Here is a 16267-nt window from a genome sequence, read left to right on the forward strand (position 1 = left end):
CAACCAAAACCCCATTATCTTACCTTGTAGGTTTTTTGAGAGGAAACCTGAAAAAAAAAGAAAGTGTAGTGAAATACATTTTGCTTCTTAATATCATAGTTAACGTTAATAAAGACATTCTACATGTCTGTAAGACGTCTGCCTTTCGTAAGACGATCCCCAAGTCCTTTACCTTGCTAATTGAACAACATAACTCCCTCTTTGAGCCTTCACTATGCTCATTTTACAGTTGGGTAAACTGAACTAAAGGAAGTTTAACATTTACCCAAGGTCTCACAGCTAGCCAATGGCAGATCTGGGGTTAAAACCCTTGAATCCAGTACCCCAGGCCCATTTTCTTATCAATAAACACCATACCTCCCAGAGCATCTTCTCATAAAAGGAGAGGAAAGGGTGGAAATCAGCAATTTAGACAATGAGGCAAAGCAATCAGGAGACCTAGAGATTCTGTTCCTAGCACTGCCACTCAATTCCCACATGTGACCTTTAGCATGTAACTTAACTTCTATGTGCCTCAGCTTCTGTATCTGCAAAATGGTAATAATATTTCCTGAACTCTCAGCAGTTTTAGGAGGCTAAATTCAATACTGTTTGTCAAGTGCTCTTAGATTCGTGTCTGGAAAGCAGTACAGAAGTGAAAAGTAGTATAGTAAAATGGACATAGATCATTTAAGGTTACATTTTGTCCTAAATTATTTTTCTCTGTTGTTACTAGTAACACTTAGGATTACAATAAATGAAAGATTAGAGGTAAATATTTTCCTCTTTCCCCCCCCCCCCCATTTGTTTGCTTTGTGCATTTGACAGCACTTAACGTAGAGTCGGTTTTTCCTGTTTTGTCTGAGTTTTCCACACAGCAACAGAAGAAAGGAAAAGATGACAATTAAAGAAGGAAAATGTAATCAAATAAAAACTGGAAGGCAACACTTAACTGATTTTGTTTTATCTAATAGATTTTTATTAAAGACTAGCATTTCCAACCTCAGACTCAATAAGCAAGTTGAAGAACCCTGAGCCCATCAAACTGACTGACTGGGCCACATTCAGAATCAACCTCCTTACCCAAATGGTTTTCTGGACTAGCAAGGAGTCTCCCCACACAAAATGACTATTTACAAGCTGTTTCATGCTTAAAGTTTTCTGTTTCCTAAGGAAAAAAGCAGTTGACCACCTGCTTTCTGCCCAATACCAAATGCATCTCTTGTGGCCTAAACAGAAGTGGTGCCTTTACACACCTGTGACATCACCACAATTACTTTAAAATGGTAATTAAATTCAACCTGATCTTATCACTCACCTAATCCCTCTCTTCAGGTGAAAGGAACCCACATAAAAGATGTACACACACAAAATGCTCACCACCTGTGCCAATCCTCTACTCAAGCACACTGCTATAAACAAATCCATCCCTTCCCACAAAAGGGTGACAGGAGAAGAAAAACTGAAATTACAACTCTCCAAAAGGAGCACATTTTCCATTAAAAAGACATACATACACCAAACCAAACACACTGGCTGTAAATACAGCAACAAATCCAAATAAGAGGCTGTGAAGATCTAAACACTGAGAATGCAACATTGGCTTCTCCTTCCCCAAAAGGTTCAGGAGATCCCTTGCTTAAAATTTAACCACTGTGTCCTATCTGAAAGGACAAAATAAGAAATGCTTCCCCAGCCCAACCTCTCCCCATTCTGCTCCACCTGGACAGTTCACCCTCCCACAGGTGTTTCAGGCAGCTAAATCTAACCTAGTCCTACAGATTCAGTGATAAACTGAGCTGCAATAACAAAGGGTCTGACTCAACAGTAGAATGAGCGGACAGTGGATCTAGGGAAGAGCAGGAGGGGCAAACCATTAGCTTCCCAAAGCCTGATGCAATAATAATTTCTCTTACAAGAACTTATAGTATCACAGGGTGTGTCAATTATTTGAGTGGCATCTGATAGCTGAGGCACCCAAATTTACATTGTTAGAATGCGTTTTGCAAAACCTAATATTAAATAGAAACATTTATATGAAAACAGTTTTCCCTTACAGTGTTTCCAACTCAAAACGTTGTAACATCATACTAGTGCAGCCAGAAAGCGAAATAGATTACAAAGCAAAATAAAACTAGCTCTTTTACGGTTTTATTTTTTGCACTTCTCTATCCTCCGCCTAACAGCATAAATGAGGAAAGTAAATTGAGTTTTAGTAATGTAAAGTGCTATGCTACAATTTGGTTGTTTTCAAAAGAAGTCCATAAGCATGTATTCAGGGTTTTCCTATCATTAATTAAGGCCCTGATTCAGCAAAGTTCTTAAGTACAAGCTTAACTTCAAGCACATTGAAGTCAGTGGAACAGCTGATGCACTTAAAAGTTAGGCATGTGTTTAAACACCTTGCTGAATCAGGCAGGGTCCAAGCCTCAGAGCTTTCCTATATGACAAGCGATTATTATCCAGCCTTTACAATGGGCCTGCTCGTCCTGGCAGAATTGCTGCCAGAGAAGAAAGCAGATTGGTTTCTTTTCCGTGGGTTTCAGCACTAATCCTGGGATCGCACGACCACAGTGTTTCTCACCTTTAGCCTCTGTCTTTCCCTCATGAAAACTCCACTCTCCAGAACAATGCCGCATGCGTCAAGGGGTGCACTGTTCCAGAAGGATTCTGGGATAGATTCCCGGAAGCTCCCCAGCCACTGGCTGCAAGCCAATTTCCTGAGTTTCTTTTTTCTCTCAAAGAGAGAGGGGGGAGGGAAGCAGGACAGGCAACAGGTTATGATCACAGTGAAGCCTCTCACAAGCCTACGAGTACCCAGCAAATACTCTAGAAATACAGGGAGAGATGAGGAGACCTCAAAGTTCATTCCTCCAATGTACAATCACTGCATTGCTGCCTTGAATTACTGAACTTTACTTCAGAAGCAGAAGTGTCTAGTCAAGCTAACAAACCAGGACTGCATAGGAACTTGGGTCTTTGTGTTAGAGCTGAACCAGAGATAAGCTCCCTTATATAGAACAACTCTGAACAAGCCCTGAAGTAGTTCCAGACCACTGAATTACAGACCCACAGAAATTAAGGGATGAAAGAAATCTGCGGAGTTTAAGACATTCAGTAATCAGACTGGGGAGCATTCAGCACAGGCTAAGTTTCTACTTTTCCCACATGCTCCCACTGTGAATAACTCCTAGCATTTCTTGGTTTGCTGAAGATATCCTTCCATGCTTAAAGACCAAATCACTTCTTTACTATGGTAATAGGCACAGTATAAGAAATTAGACTGAGAAATGATGTATATTGAAAGTACATCAAAAGAGATTCCAGAACGATGCAGACAGAGCTGCCACATGACGCAGTACGATTTGAAATATCTGATTTTCTTGCACTCTGAGGTACCTTCAAACATGCACCAGGAAGCATCAGAAAGATTTCTCTTTCAGGGAAATAGGGAGGAATGGTGCTTAACTGAGAGAAAAAGATAAAGCACTAAGTGATTAATATAACCTTATTTCTCTGCCAGATGCCCACCACAGTGTGCAGGTATTCAGCAAGTGTTCACATACTTAACTCAATTTTTATTTGATGTTCACCCTTCATCCTACAAAAGCCAAAAAGTTGTTTAGAGGTAGTGCTGAAAGCTCACCTTGAACTCACCCCCTTGTACCCAAATAACACAGTAGATTGTGCATTTCACCTACCACTGCAAACCCACTGCAGGCTGAGATTCAACTCCAAATCTGACTGATAAAAAACCTTTGTGGACATTTTGTCTGAAGTGCCGTTGTGCATCAGCACATTTTCAAACTAGTCGTTCTGCCCTCTATGACTCCCAAATACCAGAAGTGATTAAGAGCTATATCAAATTTCATTTTCAAGTCATTTAAAATCACTTGATTTATTTGACTTAACGCGTCAGACTATTAAAAGGATGCCTTTATCAGTCATAAGTATGTTAAGTTAAATAAGTTCAGTAATGAGCAATTTGAACAAAAATACACAACCTGCAATACTAGAGACTGAAAATTACACTGCTCCAAAGTATCTCCCTCACTTACACACACACACTCTCTGCATTGGACCAGAGCCTAAAAAGCACCACCTAAGCCAAGAGAAAAATAATAGTTTTAAGATTGTGTGTGTCAAAACACACCAGGGCTAGGAAGGATTCCCAGCTTTCCAACAGTACAAAGCATTCCATTCTAGCCCTGAAGGTTGAAAATATATCAGGCCATAAATAGCACATTGTTCAGAGAACCATGTCGGGTTTTATTCCGGCTTGATTTCTAGCAAGATTTTAGTACCTGCTTTCTCAAAAACTGATGAAAGAAAAATATTTTGATTCAAACTTGGGCCCCAAACTTAGAAAAACATATGTATTTGCATAACTTTAGCCTCATTTACTTCACTCAGCCTACGCACATGCTTAAAGTTAAGCTTGTGTGTAAGTTATTGCTTGCAGGATTGCAATCAAAATTATTACAGCTTGTGCTGGTGTGAGTAATTTATAACATGAAATTTGCTCAACAGGGATGAGCAAAAACTGCTTGCTTGACAGAAATAATCTTTAATTAGGAGAGGAATAGTAGCATTGAAAGCATTATGGTTACTTAATAGTAGTCATTTAGAAAAAAGTTGCTTTTTGCAGAACCCTAAACAGGAAGAGGAGGGGGGAGAAAAGAAATCATAAAGCCATCTTACTTTTTCTCATGGAAAAAGTGCCGAAAGAGAAAAGGGAAGAAAAAACAAACAACTCCAAGAGTTGTTCTGCTCTAAAAAAAGGCTACTTAAAATGGCACCTTGGTACCCAAAAGCAGGTTATCACTGGGTATTATTAGTCAATAATGGGATCTCTGTACATATTTAGGAGTCGCATCTGCTGACTTTAGTAACAAAACAGTAAGTTTTTCGTGCTCTCTTTTCCATTTAGTTCTGCAGAGCAACCGCAGCTCAGAGATGGAGCTGGATTCTGTTCTGGCTCATGTATGCACGAGCAGATCTGATCATTAAGATTTAACAGCTAGACTAAATTTGACTCTCACACACCCATGCCAGACCACTGAACAGCCTGCACCATCTTTATTACTTGTGTAACTTCGTCAGACACTTCAAATTTGACTCTCAGACCCCAGATCAAGTATACAGTGCTGGTGGTCAGGAAAAAGCTGTATTTTAACTTGTAAACTGACCACATCTGAACTGGAGTCTTTGAGCTATAACAAATATGGAAGACTGATGCCATTTCATAGTCATTTTTCAGAAACAAAACAAAGATTTGTGCTATTCTCACATTTTACACACACTCTCTAAACTGAGGAAGGCATTTGTTTGTTGAATTTCAAAGCCCCGAGAAGACGAGGCTTACAGGATAGTGCCCACACGACCTGAACTACAGCAGCACCATTATGACCTTAACATACAGCTTCAGGCAGTCCTCTGTCACAACAAAGTTGGGTGAACATGTTCTGTACAAGAGGGATGGCTGAGTAAGAGGAACTGATGAGATTGCAAATGACAGGCGGACAGAGAGAAATGCAGATGTGGAAAGTGGCCAGCTATTAGAAACCAAGAGAGAATGCAGAGAGAAATATGGCATTTCAATGCACTACCCACAAACCCCTGCTGTGACCATATCAGCTTATCTAGGTTACTTTCACTAGACACCGCTGACCCAGTGCAGAAACCATCTATGGCTTAGAATGTATCCATTTAAAGATCAGTTTCCTAGGTGCAGTGTCCCCTTTGCCACCATCACCAACAAAACGTTGTGCTCTGCTTAGAGTTGTGGAAACCATGAAGTCCTCTCCTGAACAAAATCTGACAGCCCTTCAGGACAAGGGGTTTCCAAATGCAGGCTGCAGAGAAGAAACTGAGCTAGAAAGGGTGGCCAAGTGGTACACATTGCTAGGACCCCTTGCAGCCATATAGAGCTCTGGTACACTATAAGCTTGCAGCCATATAGAGCTCTGGTACACTTGCGGTAAGGGGGAGGGAAACTGAACTGGGTGATCAAGAAAAACATCCATGTTATTTTAGTAGGAGTTCAGAGCAGCAGCCACAGCTGACAGAATGACTCATGGAAGAATTGCTCATGGCATTATTAGCTTTAGATTACTGACAGTTCTGTGAATGGATCTAATCTTCACCTTCAATGCAGGAACATCGGAAACTAATGACTGAAGAAGGCCGGAAAGCCGGTCTAGTTCAGTCCCCTAGTGCTGACCCCACACAATACTCTTCCCCCACATGATCCCATCAGCTCCAAAGGGAGTTTTGCCCAAGTAAAAAGCCAGTAAAGAACTCAGGATTTAGCTCATAATATTTTTAGTTCTAGATTCCACTGTGTTTTGCTTTAATATGGTAACATTCCTGTGGAGTGCTGCAGCGATCTTTTCATGTTATGCCGCTGAGGGTAGTTTATGCATTTTTAAGTTTCAAAAATAAGCACCTCACCATCATAGTGACAGGCAAACTATAAAAATCCCACAATAGCTTTCCTGAAATGCCCATTATGAGTAAAGTTAAAGAGACTCTACCAATGGATGCTAGTATTGTTTTGGCAGCAAAACTGGCAGGAATGAAATAAGCAAAAAATCAATCAAAAGTTAAAGGCAATAAATAAATCTACCTTCCTCAGAGCCTTGAAAGCTACATGACGGTCTCCGATGGATCATCAAAAAAGGAGAGATTCCCAAAAGGTGGGGAGTCCCCCCGGGAAAAGTCCCAACACCAGTACTAGCAAAAGCACCCTACCACTACAGGGAGGTATAGTCTCTGATAAGTAGGCTCAGAACATTTGGGATTTTCAAAAACAATGCTGCTGGCAACTTTGGAAAAGTGGTTAAACTGGCGCACGCTGGGGGTGGGAATGTTCATTGCTGTGCAGCAGTGCCCCAGACCTTGGCAAGCTCTCTCTCTGCAGCTGCCAGGAGATATGGGGAGGGGCTGGGGGGGGGGGGGGGGGAAATAGAACAGGCAAAAAAGAAAAAGAAAAAAAAAAAAAAAGGATGAAAGAACAGAAGGGAGGCATCAGTGCTCTTCAAGAACTTAATGTAAAAAGAAAACAATGCCTTGGTTTCCACACCAGGAGCTATATGAAAGATACTAACAATGCTGGTGGCATATCTTTTGCCAGCTTTGGGAAATAACAGTATAGATAGATGTATTCAGCTCTAGAAGAGGTGTATAACACATGGAGAAGGAGAGAGAGGCTAGTGGAGGGGTGGGTGTCCAGAAAATACTGATAACTTATTGCAGTTTTGCAACTGTTCTTAGTCTCTTCTATTTGGGCAGCTTTCCAAAGTGTGGGTTAATGTTTCTCAGAGCAGTATGGGTTAGGGGAGGGGAAGGGAAAAGCATCTCTAGTGAAGTTTCATCCACAGTTCAGCCATTCAGTACCACACCAGCCAAGTGCCTCAACTCTGTTCCATGACACAAGCGTTTGGATTTTTCCAAGAGCTGATGTCAGGGCTTTTCACGGAGAAAGAACTGCATTTACAGGGCAGGCAAGGAAGGAGGGTTTCCCCAGCAGCTATTCTCAATGTGGCCTTTGTGCTGTTCTGCTGCTGAAGCCAGGACCCTGCGAGAGAGCTTTTAGTCACTGTAGAAATTCTGCTAATGGGAGGGGACATTTTAATCAGACAAAACATTTTCAGCACCAAATACTGTTCTTCCACGAGCGCCTGACTTCCAAGGTTTAGAAGCATTACAGTTCCCCCATCTACAGGACTTGAAGTTACAGTCCTTTACTAGCACAAGGACAACTATTGTCTAGTATCTGCACTATTGGGTAGGAACAGCTATACAGAACACAAACCATAACTACAAAATACAAGAGATAGTAATGTAACAAACTCCTCAGTTTTCCCTCATCCCTGAGGCTTTATAAATGAAGCCTGAAAACAAGAGATTCAAGCAACAGTGTCAGGTTCATCTAGGGGAAATGATACATCAGAGACCCACAGCAAAACTATTCTGAAATCATTCTGGAGCAGAGGCTCCCAAACTGTGGTCCATGGACTACCACCAGTCTGTGGAGCCTAACCCCAGCATGTGCAACGGGGTAACCAGTCACGGGTGACTGGCTCACCTTTTTTCGGGGGGGGGAGGGGGGAAGAGAGAACACAGATGGAAGGGGGTGACAAAAATGAATTAAACACACATGATCAATTATTTTCAAAAAAGGACAACTACTTTCTTAAAATTACTTTACCTGAAAGAAATTGTTGTAGCCAAGACAGATGTTATGCCACTGTGAACTGGAGGGCAAGCATCCACAAAAATTGCCCATTTGCTGTATGCATCCATTGCATTGCATATTGAACCAGTAAGATAAGAGGGCCAAGCCCTTCAAATCCAGGAGTGAAGGCTGTGCTTTCTTAGGCAAAGATTCTCAGACCTACAGAATTCATATTCGCACTTACCTCTTAACACCAGAAGTCAATTCTATAGTATGCGGTTTGGTCCTATTAGAAAAGCTCTGAAAAAAGCCTTTTTCCATTTGCACTGCTTCTTGGCACCATGAGTTTCTGCTTGTGGGGAAAAGCCCAATTTACACCTCTCAGGAACGCAACCAGTACCTTGTGTTGCATTTTTCTCCCTCCAGTATCCAATAATAAGAAATTTTTAAATTATTTCTACAACCACAGATGGCCCCACTGCACAAAGACCACAAAGCAACTAAGTTCCTTTAGATGACAGGGCCAGGCAGTCCAAGTTAGCTACAGTTTAGAAAAGCAGGTTAATTACCGTTGAAATTAAATGTTTGCTTTGCCTGACAATAATAGCAATAGGAAGCTGGCTCACAGGAAACACTCCTCTGCTACTCTCACACCAGCACCCAGCCTACACCTACCTACACACATACACAGGAACAAAAACACTATGCCAGTCAGTTTTATTCTGCTAAACCAACCATTGGAAATTAACATGTTCAAATGCCATGGGATTTGCTTCCACCCAACACATGCACAAGGGCTTGGAGATCAGTCATGTTGCCTCAGTGTATCATGCAGCTTTCGTGTTGCATTAGAGAGACAGCCTAGTTTCCTTATTAATGCTGTATCTTATTTGTGGCTGTGGTAGACTAGCAGCAAGTGAAGACAGCTTTTAAAATAGCAAAGACATGGGTTGGAAGGAGAAAACATGTCACATGTAATACCCCATATTTTGGAAGCCAAATTTTCTATACACTGTCTCCAAATACCAAATTTTGCTTTTGTGATTGTGTGCACAAAGGTAGAAGCAAGTCTGAAGCCCCTTTGAAAATCTGTCTCTGAATACACATCTCATTAGGTAGTTGGTATATATAGATATACCACACACAGACAGTACACTCTACAGACTCATTCATCACATCTGTCCTATACGAAAGTTCTAGCCACCAGTGAGGAACTGAGTCTGTTACCCAAGAATGGGTACACTCAGAGCAGCAACTAACAGACCAGTCTTGCTTACGGTTGCCAACTTTGACTGCAGAAAACCGAACACCCTTGCCCTGTGTGCATGACCCCGCCCCTTTTCTGAGGCCCCACCCCCTGTTCACTCTATTCCCCCCTCCCTCGGTCACTCGGTCTCCCCCACCCTCGCTCATTTACACCTGGCTGGGGCAGGGCGTTGGAGTGCGGGAGGGGTTGATAGCTCCGGCTCAGGGTACAGGCTATGGGGTGGGGCTCAGGCTCCAGGTGGTGCTTACCTCAGGTGGCTCCCAGAAGTGGCAACATGTCCCTGCAGCCCACAGGTGTAGGCTTAGCCATGGGGGCGCTGCGCAGGAGTCTCACCTGCAGGCCACCCCTGTGCCTAGGGGCCGCAGAGACATGTCGCTGCTTCCAGGAGCTGCACAGAGCCAGGGCAGGCAGGCAGGGAGCCTGCCTTAGCCCCACCAACTAGACTTTTAGCAGCCCTGTCAGCAGTACTGACCAGATCCACCAGGCCCCTTTTCAACCAGGTGTTCTGGTCCAAAACTGGATGCCTGGCAACCCTAGCTTGCTCCCACTGAAATTCATGGGAGTTTTGCAATGAATTTCAATGGGAGCAGCATTATGCTCCTATGCACAGGGATTTTTCAGCTCAGAAAGCTCGCTGACATACGAGACTCAGCTCTATTTCCCCTATCCTATATCTAGACACTGGATTATACACAAACACCATTTCCCAAGGTTGCCAAATTATAGTAATATTTATATATTTTCCATTTTCAAAGTGTGACTTTATCTTTGTATTTATTGTCTTTCAGATAAAGTTTTCTAAAAATAAAAACCAGTATTTTAATAAGTTGTTTTTCCCCCTTTGCGATTATAAATGCACATCTAATTTAACTACAGCTTAATTCAGACATTTGACTGGAACATTTCCTTTGGTTTGGGAACTTTGACAAAAATAGTGTAAAGTAGCTCAATGACACCTTAATTCAGAGAGTCAAGTTTCAAGGCCAGAAGGGACCATTAGCTCATACTGTCTGACCTCCTGTGACAGACCACAGAATTTCCTCCAGTTACTCTTGTACTGAACCCCACAGCCTATGTTTGACAAAAGTCATCCAAGTCTTAATTTGAAGACATCAAATGATGGAGAATCCATCACTTCTCTTAGCAGTTTGTTCCAACAGTTAATGTAGGTTATTGGTCTAGTACCTGCTGGCACATCAGAATTTTTGTGCCAGCCAACCTGGGACTGCCTCTTTTCAGCCAAAGGGCAACCAAAGTAAAATGCATCCTCCACCATGCCCAAGCCCCAATCATAGAATCATAGAATATCAAAGTTGGAAGGCACCTCAGAAGGTCATCTAGTCCAACCCCCTGCTCAAAGCAGGACCAATCCCCAGACAGATTTTTGCCCCAGATCCCTAAATGGTCCCCTCAAGGATTGAACTCACAACCCTGGGATTAGCAGGCCAATGCTCAAATCACTGAGCTATCCCTCCCCAATATATAGAGATATACCTATCTCATAGAACTGGAAGGGACCCTGAAACGTCATTGAGATCAGCCCCCTACCTTCACTAGCAGGACCAAGTGCTGATTTTGCCCCAGATCCCTAAGTGGCCCCCTCAAGGATTGAACTCACAACCCTGGGTTTAGCTGGCCAATGCTCAAACTGGACACATACTGCTCCACCAGCAGAATCTACAGCTTAGACAGTCTTGGGAATCATGACCACAGTGCTCTTTAACCTACAGTGTGGGTAGTAACACTTCAGTCCTATCTACAGCTTCCACTCTACTGGGTCCAAGTTACTGACAATTGTAGAAGGCTTCTGATACATCTTGATTTGCAGCCCATTCTACTACTGGTGAAATTGCATTGGTGGTGAGTTAATGCTACAAAGTTGGCTAGCACAGATGCAACCACTGAGGGAGACAGAATAAACGAGACTGTCATTTGTAAGCCACAACATTTGAGATATAAACCAAGAAAAAAAAATCAGAAGTGAATTACATCTCTTTTTTTTAATCCCGCTAACGTCTCATACTATTTGCTTCAAGACTTTCCAGAAAAATTTCTACCCTGGCACAAGATCACATGAGACGTTTCAGACAGATTCTCTTAGCTCTGGCAAAGGGAAATAAAGTAGGGTGTGTGTGTGGGGGGGGGGGACCACACCCCACCAAGCTTATGCTGTAAAACTAATTTCAATCTTAACTATAAAGACAATAGTGGCTCTCCCTGGTATCTTATATTTTTGTATAGCACCTACAAACCCAAAGGAACCAAAACAAATGCACATAATATGCAAACCTTCTATCTTCCACACCACTGATATGCAGCCTGAGCTAGAAGCCAAGAAGCAAATGACGCACAGCATACTGCATGCGTGAAGAGTGCAATTTCTCCAAGTGTATTTAAGCAAGGCTGTGCTCCCTCGTATTTCATATTCCCCTTCAATTTGTTCTTACAGAGAAGTTTCAGTGCTGAATCTATGACAAACTACTGTCAGAAACTAGATCAAACACAGGTTCTGGCTTCACTGCAGGATCAAGTCCAGTGTCTTCGATTGTGAGTTGGGAAGGGGGAAAATAGAGAAACCCGTCTAGTTCAATAATAAAGCCATGAGGTTATAGTAACATCCTTTGGGATGCTCAGAAAGCATGTGACAACAACGTATCACCAGAGGTATAACCATTATACTTCTTAGGACATTTTTATATGAATATTCCCTCCCCTCCACCCCAAATTCTCCTGTGAAGCCATCTTAAAAGAAAGCCTTATTCCTGAGAAATATACCAGCTGTCGAGAGGTGGGAGCAGTTACATTCCTCAAGTCTCGTGTCAGCAGGATGGAGATAATCAAACCATTTAAAAATCGCAGTGTCTGCTTCAAGTTTCAATTCAAGCTTGGCAGAATACATTAGTCCTCAGCACTTAATCCTTAAAGGCCCAGTGCAGTGGTAAGTATTCTCAACTCTCACTGACTTCAGTGAGAGCAGAGCTTGCAACAACATTCAGGATCATGTCCCAGTACTTCTCAGAGCTGCCTCTTCATGCCAGGGCCACCTAAAACATTGCCTTTCTAGGAAGTTCCCTTTCTGGACAGAAGCTGAGTGCCTCTTTTATAGCATAGTCCATCAAAGGAAACGCAGTGATGTGTTTTTCACACCATCTTCACCCTTCACATCTAATCCCAACATCCATACATTAATAGATATGCTCAAATGGATGCAATGAACCTCCCAACGCCATCACAAAGCAAGACAGTAGTGTCTTCATACACATCATGGTGCTGACATTACACACTGAATAAATGGTAAAATTATTCAGATTAATGCTGTATGAATTCTGTACCAGCAGCACTGCCCTGAACAGACAGTCAGCTCAGCTCTCTTCCATTGCTGCTTTTGTTTTCAATAAAACCAGACCCGATTATAAACACAAAAATGGAAATATTATAGGAAAATATTTAAAACATCATCTCCTCCTCTAAAATGGTTTCACATGCACTGAGTGGGAAGTAATTCATCACCGCTATCCAAAAGCATCAGATTATCCAATCTCACTTCAGGTAGATCACAAATGCTGGTAAGGAGGATGCTGCTAGCATGCATAAAGGGTTGCAAGCAGTTCAGCATTGAGGAGTGCTGCCTACATTTTTTCCAAGACATCTTTTCTAGCTGTCAAAACCTTTGTTCTCAAGCAGGCGTGCATTTTCAAAATTAGTGTATTTAAATGGTAAATTAAAATACAACACAAAAAAAGAGCAACTGCAGGATCACAACAAAGGGGAAAGGGTTATTTCCATGCACAGTTAATTCTCATCAATATTACAGGAACATTCCTTTCCCCCTGCACCCAGCACTCAGACATGCTATTTTCTAGTCTCTCACCATATTCACATAACAGAGAGAGGGAACAAAGGCTTCCAGACATTACCTGGATCACAGGACAAAACAGCAGACAAGGGAGATCTCGAAAGGCTCATTACCACGGAGTAGAATATCAGGCCCAACTCCTCTCCAAAGAGCACAAGCTACCCCTCGTTTTTGCCTTCTCTTTTTAAATGCTTTTTTCTTGGAAAGGCATTTGATTGTTTTACTGACCATCTGAGGGATGGGAATAAACTCCACCTCTTCTCTCCCATCTCCTCCCAACCATCATCAACAGAGACCCAACACTGCGCTACTAATGGACAGACAGAGAACAGCATCCACGTACTCTTCTCTGGGAGAATGCATGCAGCAGGGCAGCAAAGGAGGAGAGCTGGGGTTTAAAACTCAGCATGTCCAAATATCCTGGGACCAAGAGGGATATTAAAAAAGGAAGTGTCAGATCACTCTACTGAGCCCGGTAACTTAACAAATATGAAATGATGCACTTGTACAAGATGCTCAAATAGGGCTGCGGGGGTCTTGTCATCACACACAGCTCTGCCTTCCCCCCGCATGCATATCACATGATTTATTTTGTTTACAGACATATTTAAAAGGCATCCACTCACAATGATACCTGAAAGCACAGAATTCTTCTTGGAAGAATGGACCTTCCCTATTGTTTTCAAGAGAAGGAGGGGAATAAAATAGTGTCTCTCTCTCTTTTCTGGAACGAGAGATCAGCAGGTCAACACAGAGGGCAGCAAGCTCGCTGCCCTTTTGGCTAGATGACTGGCTCAGCCCTAGGGAAAGAAAGTAGCAGTGGGATGGAGGGGTTGTTTTCTTTTTCTGCCCCAATAACCTAATTAGGTTCCCGAGCAGCGCTAGCAGGATAGAAATTTCTTCACGCTACACTGTCTGTTTGTGTTTGATTAATGTAAATCTTCCCAGGGCTCTAACCATGCCACAGGCAATGTGATGGCCAGCGCTCCATTAACAAGCATCTATGCCACTGCAGACAGCAAGAGAAGAGAAGGAAAGGGAAACACTCATTTAAAGCCTTTCCCTTGAAACCGTCTAATGTCACTAAAGAGGTTATGATCGTTTGCTCTGAATGCTGTTCCTAACTCAACTCCACATATTTCCCGTGTCACTGTGGTTGTCAAAAAGATGGAACTGGCTAGAAAAAGTGGTGAGCAACTTCACACACACACACACACACACACCCCAAAAGGCCCATTCACCACAACTTCAGTGCTCCTCAGCCCAGTTTGTGTCAATACCAAATTGCACTGACCAATTACTGTCTGACAAAACCATGATCTCATCATGGCTACAGAAGGAATTAATGTAGGAGGCACAGAGCCAAAAGAATCCACTCCTACCTCTAAATCTATCTGTTCCACAGCTCTAAATATGCAAAAAATTCCCACCCATACATTCCCAGGGAATGCATTTTCCATGCTTCTAGATTTTTTTCCTGTGGTTTTCATTATAATTTTCTAAAGATTAGTGGCTGTATTTAGCGTGGTCTTCAGCTCGGAGACACATGTGTGTCTCATTTTTGAGAGATTTCACAAAAACAAAAGACTCCAGCTCTAACAAGAGGGAAAACACAAAAGGTGGCCAGATGCTCAGAAATTCATTGGCCAGCACCTCATTGCACACAATCCCAGTCTACCCTAGAGAGCAGAAATGAAACAGCCAGTAATGTTTAACCTGTGCTCTTCAAAACACAAGTGTCCCAAGATATAATAAAATGAGAAAAAACAACCAAACAAAAACTTTTAATCCCAAAGCAGAGCCTGCACATCTACTTTATTCATGCATCACGTGTGCCAGAGAGCCACCCTTCCCTTCAGAACTGGAGCAGGGTGTCAAAAGACAGGCTATTTTTAAACACTGATTGTTTGTTTTAAAGTCAAGAATTCCTAAATCTCCTCACTCCCCCCGCCACGTCTACTGACATTTGGACAAAATCTATGCAGTAATAGTAACACCACAATAAGAGCGAATTTACCAAAAATACTCTCTTCAAACATTGATCCTAATATTCAACATCTTTGACTTCACTAAAGAGTTATCCTGTGGAAACAGTCACAGCCTACAGTAGTAGAAGCAATGTGGTCTAGCAGTTAGAGCCTAAAACAACAAGTTAGAACTCAAGATCTATTCCTGGATCTATTTCCATCAGTACAACTTTGACCAAATCATTTCACATCTGTGCACCTCTGTTTGCCTAGCTTTAAAATGGGGATATGTACATCTGAAGGTTATTTGAGGTTCAAAATGTGTTTACAATCCTACAAGAAGTGCAACACTGGGAAGTATTATTACAACCTTGCAAAGCTCTACTTGCCCATTCACACAGGGGAAATCTTTCTTTTTAAAAAAGAATCATTATGTAAAATATTTAATTTTACATCATTAGTGTAAGGGTCAATAAGCAGATCTTATTCCAATCGATTATTACTATAATTCAGTGGTTACATTTTCAGGCCCCACAAATCAAAAAGCCTGTGATGGTACCAGGCCACAGGAAAATATTGAATTGTCTTTTCAGTCTGAACCATGAACCCTAAATGCTTCAAAGCTACACAGTGTAATCTGTAGTCCATCAAAACTGAAACCCCCCAAAATACCTCCTTATTTGAAAAAGTTAGATGAAGTTCAGGAAAAGTGGCAAGTAACACAAGCACCCAGGAAAGGGTCTATCATGGGAGGAGATAGAAGCTTTCAGGGGATTTGAGTACAGGATAGAGTGACAGCATCTTGGAGGGTTATTACAAGAGAGAGGAAGACACTGGGTTTAAAGAGAGAGGACACATGCAATTCTTGAACTCAAAATACAACGTGCCCGATTCTCATTGACACAAAGGCTTATTTTACCCTTCCAGAGCAGACTAAAGAGCCTTCGCGTAAGTAAGAATCCGACCAAGTGTGTTCACCACATTCTGAAGTACTAGTTTACCAGAACCACGTTGCTACC

General features: G+C 42.1%; 1 protein-coding gene across 11 annotated transcripts in view; it reads right to left on the reverse strand.

The window, feature by feature from the left end:
- Positions 1-16267, reverse strand: part of ARHGEF12 (Rho guanine nucleotide exchange factor 12) — a 99166-nt gene that overhangs the window by 61089 nt on the left and 21810 nt on the right. For 7 of the 11 annotated variants that reach the window (XM_008164532.4, XM_042851888.2, XM_042851887.2 and 4 more), the window contains exon 2: positions 24-47. In XM_008164532.4, the coding sequence (XP_008162754.2) occupies positions 24-47 (24 nt within the window). Of the gene's footprint in view, positions 1-23; positions 48-2563; positions 2607-13342; positions 13591-16267 lie in introns of those variants that run through there. The other 4 variants (XM_065569013.1, XM_065569011.1, XM_042851892.2 and 1 more) reach the window with 3 other exon arrangements.

Source organism: Chrysemys picta, chromosome 16, assembly GCF_011386835.1.
Source record: "Chrysemys picta bellii isolate R12L10 chromosome 16, ASM1138683v2, whole genome shotgun sequence".
In the NCBI taxonomy this organism is placed as follows: Eukaryota; Metazoa; Chordata; order Testudines; family Emydidae; genus Chrysemys; species Chrysemys picta.